The sequence below is a fragment of the Pygoscelis adeliae genome, unplaced genomic scaffold (genome assembly GCF_000699105.1).
Source record: "Pygoscelis adeliae isolate BGI_AS28 unplaced genomic scaffold, ASM69910v1 Scaffold104, whole genome shotgun sequence".
Classification (NCBI taxonomy): domain Eukaryota; kingdom Metazoa; phylum Chordata; class Aves; order Sphenisciformes; family Spheniscidae; genus Pygoscelis; species Pygoscelis adeliae.
This window is the reverse complement of record NW_008824655.1, coordinates 175,055-187,373: the sequence shown is the minus strand read 5'-3', so window position 1 is coordinate 187,373 and position 12,319 is coordinate 175,055. Positions and strand designations below refer to the sequence as shown.

Below are 12,319 nucleotides of genomic sequence, written 5' to 3'. Positions count from 1 at the left end.
CGGGGCCGGGCCGTCTGCGGCATATGGGGTATCTCCCGCGAACGAGCGAAGCCGGCAGGGGAGGGCGGGTGAGCGGCCGGACACCGGAGGAGGGGAGGTGGTGGCGGCGGGGTTGCTGCTGCTGCTCCTCCTCCTCCTTTGTGAGGAGGCTAAGCAGAGAGTGTGGAAACGCGGAACTGCTGACCCTCGGCACTTGTCCGTTTGTCAGTGAGAAGCCCATTCCCTTCCTAGCGGGAGGAGCCGGGAGCTGGGGAAGCGGGGGGGCGGGGCCGACCCCCCTTTGCCCCGCCGCTCTGCTCGGCGGCGGCCATCGGTGTGGCGGGGGCGGACTCATGCGGTGACAGCCCGGGCGGTGCCACCCCTGAGTGGTGCCTCTCTTTCAGAAGGCCGCCGTTTGTTAGCTTTTCCTTTTTGCGGGCGTCGGAAGAGGCAGTAGCTTGGCTTTTCTTTAATAGTCTATAGATGATGTTGTTCCTCACGCCAGGGGACTGGGGCTGTAAGCTGAAAAACCGCCGAGCTAAACGAAAGTACACGAATTTAAAGGTCTTCTTGAGAGACTTCAAACTAGCTGTAAGGTTTGAAGGCTTCACACCGGAGTCATACAGAGTATTTATAAAGGAATAAACCCCTATGAGTGTTGGAAGCTCTGAAGCTGTGTTCTTCCACCGAGGAAGAAGTTTATCTGTTAACAGGAATCCTTGAATTTTATTTATCCTTGGAGTTCCTGTAATGTTACAGATGTCTTCTGTGATTCCTTTTCACTTTATAATCAAAGCCTGAATTGCTTACTAGTTGTGTGCTTGTCAGGGTGTGGAGTTAAGCAGCAAATGCCTTCACTAAGGATAAATTCTAGTGAAGATTTCGTTAACAGTTCTGTCCACTCTGACCATCCAGAGCCTTGCCCAAGCATGTGTCTCTTCTATTGTGGTTGTCAATGACTTTTTACCAAGGCCCATAGAGACAGGACAAGGGGCAGTGGTTTTAAACTGAAAGAAGGTGGATTTAGATTGGACGTAAGGAAGAAATCTTTTACCATAGGGGTGGTGAGACACTGGAACAGGTTGCCCAGAAAAGTTGTGGGTGCCCCATCATTGGAAGCATTCAAGGTCAGGTTGGAGGGGGCTTTGAGCAACCTGATCTAGTGAAAGATGTCCCTGCCCACGGCAGGGGGGTTGGACTGCGTGACCTTAAAGGTCCTTTCCAACCCAAATTATTCTATGAATGAGTTTTCTTTGTGCTAGCTTGCTCAAAAATGATTTTCTTGTTCTTGCTTAGTACCTACTACTGTGGTCCTGCTTCCCTCTGAATAAATAAAGTACAAATTGCTAAGCTTATTTTCTATCTTTTTTCAGTAGAGAAAATCATGGAAAGAAGGACATCATCTTCAAGTCATGTTGGTGTAAGTGTTCCTACAATTTGCAACAGTTTACTTTGAGGCTGTGGGTATCCTAGGGTGTTCTGATGTATTTGCACAACCAAATTCATTCTTCAGTGGTCCAGCTTTTGTTTTGTTGGAGCGCTCTTTCCTCAGAAACAGTTTATTCTGGTAGCAGTCAATAGTAATGTCTGCTGTTGAACATGTGTTAATACATGATAGGCTTAACACTTGATTGCACATAAACAGCGTGTTTTCAAGGATATTTTAAAACCTAAGCTAACATCTGAAATATTAAGAGTAACGCTCAAGTAAGTAGAGCAGCTGCATAATATCTAGTTATCTGCAGAGATGTGTTCAGAGGCTACTTATGTGCTAGTGTTTATTTTTTCTAAAATATCCCTATTACTAGTAGTTTCTAGCAATGGAAGCACCAGTGAAAACAAATTGTAGGCACAGCAACTGGTTTGATCGGGTAAGGTCTGGACTGTCCGGCGTTTTAGAAATAAGCTGTTTCCAGCACCTTGTTTATGCACTTTCTCTGACCCTTGCTCCTACAGGTGGGAACCTTCAGAAAAGTACTGCTGGTTTAGATGAGGAGACTGCGAAGTGTATGTGTTGAGTTAGTCACTTTCTATTAGGGGAAAGCCGAGGCAACTGCATACATTACACTTACCATAGAGATACAGACCTCTGTTGGTTACCTGTTGACTTTGTGCTTGTTCCGTAAATTAACTGTGGGAACTGCAGACCAACATCTTCTTAATGAGTGCAAGCATTGGGAAGATATTGTATGGTGAGGTGGAAATTTTGCTGATGAATGTATCTTGTGCTTTTTATCCCTTTCTGTCTGTCCATCTGTCTCTGTTTTCTGAGTCTGACCTTACCTGTTCGCAGTGTTACCTGTTGTGTTATTACAGAGGTTATCTGAACCTCTGTAACTTCAAATGCATGTAAAAATTTTAGATAAAGATATGTTCTTAGGAAACTCATAACAGAAACCACTAGTCCCGCAGCAGGTGGAGTTCTGAAGTAAGAAGTTTGTACCTGGCCATTAAGGTGCAGATCAGAAGAATGCATTCTGACTGATAAAACATGTTTATAGGCCGCTTCTCAACAACAACAAAAAAAATCCAACAATCTAATTGCAGATGTTCTCGAATAAGAAAATGTCTGTTTCAATCCTTAAATGTTGATTGAAAGGGAAGGGAGGTACTTGTATTAGTTGTTGTTGCCTGTGTGTAACGTTTACAGCCTTTATAATTTGAGGAGTCTGTTTTTAAAGGTATATTTGTTATTACAGTGTTTGACCAGCAAAAGCAGTTCGAGGTACTGTATAGAAATTCAGGTCTAATTACTAAAAAAAAAAAAAGTCTTTGTTTCAAAGAAGTGTAGAGAAGGAGTAAGAGCACTCACAATTCAAACTGAAGAATTGAAGGATTATCTCATTATGGTACTACAGTATGCTTCAGTTACGGTCTGACTGAAGGACTGCCTACAGAGCTAATGGACGCTGTTTCTGTGTTAATTATTAAGTTGTTAGCATTGCTGTTCTGGAGTCCTTGCTTGTAATTTCATGTTACAAGGTAGTGCATCTGGCAGCTTGCAGATTAAGTTCATAATGCACTTGACAGTGGCCATCATGTGGAGTAGCTTCAGCTTTTTCCTGGCTGAGATAGACTCAGTTGTCTGAAAGAGGTAAATGTTGCATTCCCTCTCTGATACATTCTAATCTGGTCGTATTTGCAGTGTAAGGCTTTGTTTCTCAGGATACCTGGAGAAATGGCAAGGCTTGCACTTTTATTCTTTCAGTTGATTCTGTTTTAACTGGTTTAATTAGCTGGTAGGAAATGTCACCCTCTTTCCTTGTCTTGATGAACTGGTAGGAATTTAGTTTGACCATTTTTGTTTTGAATTTCAATGAATGAACATTATTTCCTACATATTTTTTCTGAATTGGCAAATTTCTGTGAATTACTAACTGCTTTATCTTTCAATAATTACTTTAGAAACTCTGGTTCCATTTTTGCGAAGGTTGGCCATGACAATAGCTGATACCATTTTGAGTACACTGTAGTGTATTGATGCTAAATTATCATAGCAAAATATTCATTCTAAGGTATAATTGCTCTTCATCCTGAATTTTTTTTGAGAGTGCAAACCTGGTGTGACATTTGTCATGACATCCAGCTATTTTGTTTTCTCTTTATCATTCTCTAAGCTGATTAAACTGGAGTGTGAACAAATCAGAGGGAACTAAGAAAACTGTAAGTGCCAGTAGATTGGTTCTCACCTTTTGGGCACAGTTGTTGTAAAGTTAATGAAATAGGAAGAGCTTTTTCTTGCTTTTTAAGACAGTTCATGTGTTAAAACCAGCTCCTTGCGTGGTATGACACATGATTTAGGATCAAGCATCAGTGAGGAATGCATTTAAATTCAAGTCAGAGGTCAGCGGTTCCCTTGCAACCTTGTTATTTTGCCTGACAGTTAAGAAAACTTTGTACATGGCAGTATGTCAGCTCATAGCACCAGTAGTTTTATTATGTGTGTAACGTCATCTATTTTCAGTTTCGTATACCAAAGAAGAAAACAAACACCAAGTCAGAGGATGTCCAAGTTCAGTCCCCTTTGGCAAGGCTCCCAGGCTCCCACCATGGGGACTACCCTTTAAAAGAGGTAAAGAGAAGTTCTTCGGAGTGTAAAGTGCGTAGAAGAATGTTATATCGGGTTTTTGTTCTGTTTTGGAGGCTGGATTTTTTTCAATACTGAGTGCTGCCTTGTGACCAATATCTGACCCAGATTGTCTTGGAAGGAGACAAGTGTGTAGGTCTGAAATCTGCCTGCAAGCATACAGTTACAGAAGTGGAAGTCTCAGTGCCGTATTGCCAGCCTAAATCATTAAAAAGCAGAGTTGGTCTTCAGGTGTAGTTTGACATTATCTTAAAAAATCATTAATTTAAAGGCAAATACAATGTTTTCTTTTAGTTAATTGTCTTCTGATTCCTGAACTTTTAGGCTATATTCAGGTCACCAAACTTTTTGTTATGATATGGAAATAATTTTTACACCAAGTTTTCCATTAGTCATTATTTGTATCTAAGAGCTTAAACTTTAAGAGAATATATTAAGTAGAGTATGACTTTTGACAGAATTCTAGGTGCTAATACAGAAATAACTGATTTCAGTAATAAGACCAAAAGACTGTAAGAGTACTTATATGGCATTTATCATAAATGACTGTCTCGATCATCTCAGTCACATATAGAAGCAAATATTTGCTTCTACAAATCTGTTCCAAATTCAGTAAGCATTTTTGAAATGCCAAGTTTTGGAAACATATTTTGCTACTCTTGACTCCTTCAGCTCAGGTTGAGAGTTTGCTGCTGGTTTTAGTGCTTTCAGAATTATGGGGCTGGACAAACAGCCTCCCCCACAGAGGAGTTTTAAAAACCTAATGAAGGAAGTTAGGAATTTTTTTACTTACCGTAGTGGTGATAGAAACCTGGGTCACACCTGGGAGGCCTGGTCATTTGAGCATGCTGCAATACAAACTCACTGTGTGGTTGCGTTCTGTAGTGTTAATACTTTAAGAGAAGGAGAAAAGGAGGCTGAGGGAAGACCTCATCGCTCTCTACAACTACCTGAAAGGAGGTTGTAGCGAGGTGGGTGTCGGTCTCTTCTCCCAAGTAACTAGCGATAGGACGAGAGGAAATGGCCTCAAGTTGCGCCAGGGGAGGTTTAGATTGGACGTGAGGAAAAATGTCTTTACCGAAAGAGTGGTTAAACACTGGAACAGGCTGCCCAGGGAAGTGGTTGAGTCCCCATCCCTGGAAGTATTTAAAAGCCGGGTAGATGAGGCGCTTAGGGACATGGTTTAGTGGGCATGGTGGTGTTGGGTTGACGGTTGGACTCGATGATCTTAGAGGTCTCTTCCAACCTTTATGATTCTATGAGCAGAGCATCCAATTACAGTCAGGTTTTCAAGTCGGAAGTAATGTCTCCTGTGGTTACAAGCAGCAGCCTCTTAGGCAGAGCCAGACAGTACTTGTATGGAATTCTTCCTGTCTTTCTTTCTGCCTCTAAAAACAGTGATTAGACTGGATGATTTGAAAAATCTTTCTTTTCTTATTATTTCCTGTATATTGTCTAATTTTCCATTTCTTATTTTTCTTAGCTGTGTCTGTATATTTCAGACTTTTCCATGTGGTAGAGGGCTCCGTATGCTTTAAACACTGGCTAGTTTTTATATTCTACTTAAAAAAAAAAAATTGCTCATGAGGTATCGTGATTAAAAGAAATATTACTGTTTTAACCATACAAAGGTCTGTCCAGGTTGTATTTAGTGTTGCCAAGGTTTTCTCTATGTTTGAGAAATTTTGTGCAGCTTTCAGCGATTTGGGCATATAGGTCTCTTAACATGCTTGAAGACCGGTGCTCTGAGGTGAACTAGATGATGTTTGAAGGCAGGAGGAGGGGAGAGCACCTTCAAGGCAATTTCTTGGTGCCAGCTGTTTTAATAATGAGGATATCTTCCATTACAGAGTTGGCCCCTATGGTAGGGAAAAGATTGATTTGGGATGCACCTTTCAGACTTCACTAAAGTATGTAAAATATGTGTGATCATGAATTTTTCAGATGCCCTTTCACCCCACGCTTAAACAGAAATGAAGTTAAGTTTGTATGCTTTCAGCCTGACTGGCATAATTTTCAAACATCTATTTAGTTTATTGTCTTTTTATATTAAAAAAAAGTGAGGAGAGATTAGGAGGAGGTAATGGCAGATGGAGAGAGGTTTCTGGAATTGCAGAAATAACTGTATGTTTTGGTGGGGCTTCACTTATTTAATTTGAAAGTACACATGCATTCTGGTAAGGTAAGAGAATTTGGAAAAAGTGAAGTCCTGCTGTTGCGGGTTTTGCCACCCAAGTACCAAATCTTCAAATTCCTTTTTCTTCTCAGAATTTTATATCTTTGAGTGGAATATAATTTGGTTAAATGCATGGAGTTAAAAAAAGTAGAGGTTATCTTGTGTATTTGATTGTGTAAAACAGGTCTAATATTCAAGTCTCTGTTTGGGATAGTCCTCCTTTAAATAGGGAAATAATTGAGTTGTCTGGTATTGTCAAATTTCTTTAGAAGAAAGTTCCATTCAAGATCAGGTGGTACATGGGTGCTTTAAATCAAGCAAATTAATTATTTGCAAAATTGTTGTATATACTCTTTGTGGCTCTGCTTTATTTGATCAGTTGCATTGTTCTCTTTTTCTAGTATAATATCCATTATGACATATTTATGTCTGTTGGAACCTGCCAATTTTATTTGTTTTATTTCAGTGGAAATTAAGTGCCAACAACAGAGAGTCTTCCACAAAAGGAAAAAGGCAAAAGGACTGCAACAGACATAGCTCTAATGATGAAGAATCAATTGGGTAAGAAGTCATCTGAAAATTAGTTCTTCTCTGTATATTCAGAGTTTCATAATCTTTCTTGAAGATGGGTGTCACTGGTCTCTATCTAATTATTTGTGTCATGCAGAGATGGTTTTCAAGCTGTTAGGTAGCCCACCTTCAGAGAATCATGTTTCAGTGATTTAGTGGCATTGTGAATTACGAAGCAACCATAACTTTTTCTTTGTTTTAACACAACACAAGACTGACATCAGAATGGGAATGCAACACTTACTAGAGGAATTACTGCTTGTTGACCTGCCTGGAATCCTGAAAGGTGTTCATTACTCTCTAAGTATAAATTAGCATTCTAGCCCTAGATATTATAGATATTTAGGAAGTTTCCCAGATTCTTTTGCTTGTCACTTTTTGCTCTGTAGTCCACAGTCATTAAGCTGGCTTTATCAATTCTTAAAAACAACAAAAATAAAACCCAAGCAATAGGGTGATTAGTAGGGGAAGGCAGTAAAAAAACTAGACGTTTTTCACCTCTGTGTTATAGTCAACACACCTAAGTGAGTAAATAAGACTGCCGATGTGCCACTTGTTTGGGCTGAACTTATAAAAGATTCTGAATTTATTTTTCATACCTCCTCAGAGGCATAGCTGCTAGTTTACACGTAGTTACCTCAAAATGCTTCTCTCAGTAACTTTAACTGAGGGAGTGGCTCACAGGGTCAACCTAGCAGAACTTAAAAGCTGTGGTAATTGCAGTTTCCTGAGTTTTAATTATGCTGTGAAATGGTTGATACCTGATATCAGTCTCTAAAGGTCTTTCAGTAAACTTTGAACCGACATTACAATGTTGAGGAGCTTAAAAAAAAAAAGCTACCTTTGGATCTGTTACACATGTTAATTTTGATATGTGAAAGACTTTCAAGTAGCATTTGTGAGTGTTCCATCATTTTTACCAAAATCCTTACCAGCACATTAGTGAGAAATGATTTAGACTGTAAAGGGACAGTAAATATTCAGATGCTAAACCTATGCATTTTTCACTTCCTCAGAAAAAGATGTGTGTCTAGAGACTAGCTGGAGGTTCTCTGTGAAATAAACTTAATCTACTGTCTGCAAATAAAGCTTGTTCTAAATATTCCAGTTGGTTACCCAGTGTTTCTCAGTAAGTCAAAATCAACACACTGACCTCATTGCATAATAAGTAGAAAGAGCACACAGGTTCTAAAGAGGTGGTGTTTGAGCAAAAGTCTGAGAACTGACAAAACTCAGGAGAGGTAAGTGTGAAGTGGCATGCCGAGTATCTTTCTAATGCAAAAGTTTCTCTGTTCCTTCTTCCTGTGAGGAATTTTTCATTTGCATTGAAAAGCAGGGAATAAGTCTTAATGACAAACTCCTGTTAGCTCCTGATGTTTTAAAAACAGTCATCTTTATTGATAGGAGCTAATCTCAGATATTTAGGGAGGCATGTTTCATCTAAAGTGTTGCTTGAGCATTATAATTGCCACTTAATTTTAGTCAGAAAGGACGAAGTGGATGTATTAGCACAAACCCACCTTCACTTGTGTTTTTAACTGAAGTTCTGGATTACAAAATTTAGTAGCTGATTGCTTCTGTCAGTCCTGCTGTGACATGAGACCGTGGGGGCTGGAAGCAGTAACCACAGCTGCTCTCACTTGAACACCTCTCTGCTCATGGCCTTGTGAAAGGTCACTGTCAGGTGATTTGTTTGTGATCCCAGACAGGGCTCTCAGTGCCGGTTAGTTCCCTAGTCCTTCTCATATGCTGGAGGCCTCTTACATGTTCCTACGATTATGTCTCAAAACAGATTAGGACTGTCATGAAATATGAATAGTTCCAATTTATTAGTGTCATTGCAGAAAGTTAGGTATGGTATTTATAGAACTGGTCAATTAATGTTTTGTATCCCACTTACAAAACTTTTTTATTGGCAAGGAAGGGGGTAACATTATTTCAAGGGTAGATATCACCACTTGGAAATAGGGCTTACCTCAGCTGTATTACTCTTGCATTCTCCAAGAGGGAAATAAAAAGAAAAAAGGAACAAAATAGAACACTATTTTGAAATCCGAGCTTCTCGTCCTGATCTGTCAAGTTTTCTTTAAGGGGAGGGTGGGAAGAGTACTTAAGATGTGTGTGATTCTTTCAGCTCAGTATTTTAAATGTTAATTGAAATACATGTCACGGCTGGCTGAATCAAGTACTGACCCCATAGCAGTTGGTTTTTTGTGGCAATCATGTACATAGTGGTTCCCCTTGCCCTGACAAGTGCATTTTGGCAGTAGTAACTTCCTGGTCCAGCAAAGCAAGGAGGTTAGTAGGGATGTTCATGTTTGCTGTTAAAACACTGACTTCTAATCAGTTGATGAAAGGTAAGGGCCTTGAAGCAGGAGGAAGACAGACAGAGGCTTTCTTCTCAACAGGGTGTAGTCAGTGAATGTGGCAGTCAGTTTCCCGTTAACGATAGTGCATCGTGTTACTCCTTTGGGCTCTGAAAGGCCAAGGACCTCCTGAGCTGTGCATGTGTTGCAGAAGCTCAGATAGCTGGATACACATCAAGTCTATTAGTGGCTTTATTCTGTAAACCCAGGACAGATGTTCAGCTTTTATGGGACCTGACGGGGTGACTCTCCCACGGTATGTGGCATCCCACTGTCAAAATATTTATTTCCCAAAACTTGGGTTTACTAGTAGAAGAATGTAGGCATGAAGATGGTGGTGTAGACAATTAATAATAATTTACTCCAAAGGGAGTCAGTAGCCTCCAGGTCTCATTTTGATCACTTTCTAATACAAATTTGAGCAAATTTGAGCCAGTGGTTACAACACTGGTGTGTACACGAATATGATCATTGAGAAAGGAACTGGATCTAGCGGCTCTGGATTATTGGGTGAAATAGGGGTCAAACATTTTCCCCAAAGGGGTACAAACAGTTAATAGCTTTTGGTCTTGTGCTTTGTAAGGTAGGATAATCCTTTTTTGCCTGTGAAAAGTGATATGAGACTTGCCAGGAGCAGCTAACAGCTTTTTTAAAATATGTGTTTTTTTGTCTGTTCCATCCTTACATGTGTAAGTATGTTTTGATTACCTTTGCTTATGTATTTTTTCCATCTTGTGAAGATAGATAAGAGGGGTTGTAGTAGGTGCTTGCTTTAGAAACAAAAATAGTCGCCATTTGGTTTTCCTTCACCAAGATGCCTCCAGTCTTACTGTTGTGCAGGTTACTTGCTGGGTCTGCTGGTGGGACTTGCTTTTAATGTATACTTTGCTTGCTTTTTTTCTGCTTGACACTAATTTTTATCTTCTGAAATGTCTTTTGCATGACTTGCTCACTTTATTCTGTGGACAATTTAACAGGTAATTTAGGGATCTGTGTCCCAACCATCGCTTACAGATGTACAGGCTGGCTTAAGTGTAGATGTTTTTCCTGAATCTATTTTACGCCCGGTTTTAATGACATGATTTTTCAAGAAATGCCACCAGATGCCATTCCTCCTTTAGCAAGGGAAGCCATTGAAAGCTCTGAAGTCACTGTACAGCTCTGAAGATCGTGTCATAACCAGCTGTCCTATAAAGGTCTTCAGTCAAAAACTGGTGCCACGTAAGAAGTGATGCCTTAGCCTGGCACTGACATCTTTAAGAATAGCCAAATGTATACTGTTTTCTTCCTTGTTGTTTGTTGAAGGTTCCTTTCCTTTGCACCGGTTTCCAGTGCAAAGCTAGTTGCACGAGTACATGTGTGCTTTAAATTGTAAGATCATTTTTGCAAAGATACTTGCTGAAAATGTGTAAACCCCATTTAAATCAAGGGAGTGGGAAACATTATAAATTCTGTGCCTGATAACAATCGGTAAACCAAATTACGGAGGGGCCTGGAGCCTGTCAGGGTCTAGCCTGATGTGAATGTGAGCGAAGGACGTCAGACCTGAGTTTCCAAGGTGGCCAACAAACTATAGGTAATGAAATCCATTTTCACTGGAAATTCTGCTTCTGACTCCTTTACCTGCAGCTGTGGGCTTTCTCTGTCATGATGGTATTGTTAAAGACCCTAAAGGTTGGAATCTCTTCTGTTACCTTTACAAGTCCTGATCATACAATTAAAATAAAGACTCTGACTGTGTATGTTCCCACTGGACTAATTACTGTGCAAGTTCAGGCTAAATTTAGTAAAATTTCATTATGGTATCTTGTGTTTGATAAATAGAAAAAAAATCTGGCATTTCTACAAGGTGAAACAATGAAAACTGAAAGAATTTAGATCTGGGAAATAGACTGTTAGGCTCGGCATGATTCTAGTCAGGAGAACTGAAGTGTTCCACAGAGACTAACACATGTTGTCTCATGGTTGCTCTACAGTAATGATTTTAAAACTTTTTTTTTAAGCAGAAGCAATTTCTGATTCACATCTTCATATTGCTAGGGCCCACTTCTGCAACGGTTTTCTATTTGGAGGGAAAATGCTATTTAGATACTTTAAGGTTTGATTGGTAATTTCAAGTCGTGTTAGAGGAAGAGGGGAAGTATCTGGCTTAGTCTTTCATTGTTTCATCTCTTCTGGCATCCCAAAAGGTGAAGTGTGTTTCCACTACAGTTCTTTAGTAACTGGACCTCTAAAGTAGTTTGGGTCTTCCTTATCTTTAAGGAGGGAATTAAAGCACAAGAGTAAATGTCTAGTTTCATAAGATGAATTTGCATGAGTTACTTGATGACTTTTATCTTAAAATTGCCTTTAACTGCTTTAGTAGTTGTCAATTTTCTTAACAGTCTATAGGTTCTTGTGTAGCTGAATTTTTATCACATTTCTTAAATGTATATATTCTTTATTTCCTTTGATATTGCTTATATGTTCCTTATTTCTAATATACCTTACAGTTAGACAAACAAATTATATATAAGTCTGGTCACTGTAAGTTCTTCTGATGTATTAAACTATGGTTAATGTATCAACTCTGAACATTTTGAGAAGCCCAGAAAAAAGCTAGAACTTCTGACTTAGCGGGGACTTCTGTCGAAAATAAGTCTCTCGCTTCCTATGTTAAATTGAGAATGCTTTGCAGGCTTGGTATATGCTCACTAGGCTGCTACAGTTGGCCTCCACTGTGTAAGACATTAGTGTGAACTAAACTGTCCCTCATGACCTGTATTTACTTTCTAAGCTTTTCAGTAGTTAAAGCATATCTTTAAATGAAACTCCAATCTCTGGATCCTTGGAGTGTAGAACAAACTTTTTCTAGGTCTACAGTATTCGAAGCACATGCTCAGAATTTGTAATAGGTTCTTAAAAACAACAGTTTTTTGCATTAGAGGTCATAGAGTATATACACGTCTAGGTGAAAGAACAAATGTATGCCTGCCTTTTCCTGACTCTGCCTAAAACATTCAGGAGCACTCTTGTGGTTTAGGTCGGTCTTCTAATGAGACCATCTTTGTACATATGACTTCTCATTGCCTTCATAGGGTGACTCTCTCTCTTCAGAAACCCTGGATTGCTTTTCCAACAGCTAATTAGGACCCATCCCTT

At 39.6% G+C, this 12,319-nt stretch overlaps 1 protein-coding gene across 3 annotated transcripts in view; it reads left to right on the top strand.

The window, feature by feature from the left end:
* The first annotated feature begins 13 nt into the window (after window positions 1–13).
* Window positions 14–12,319, top strand: part of SENP7 (SUMO1/sentrin specific peptidase 7) — a 46,071-nt gene continuing 33,765 nt past the window's right edge. Inside the window, exons 1-4 of one of the 3 annotated variants that reach the window (XM_009322556.1) lie at window positions 14–68; window positions 1,353–1,399; window positions 3,944–4,051; window positions 6,709–6,803. In XM_009322556.1, the coding sequence (XP_009320831.1) occupies window positions 1,364–1,399; window positions 3,944–4,051; window positions 6,709–6,803 (239 nt within the window). In that variant the 5' untranslated portion in view covers window positions 14–68; window positions 1,353–1,363. Of the gene's footprint in view, window positions 69–1,352; window positions 1,400–2,145; window positions 2,172–3,943; window positions 4,052–5,922; window positions 5,977–6,708; window positions 6,804–12,319 lie in introns of those variants that run through there. The other 2 variants (XM_009322557.1, XM_009322558.1) reach the window with 2 other exon arrangements.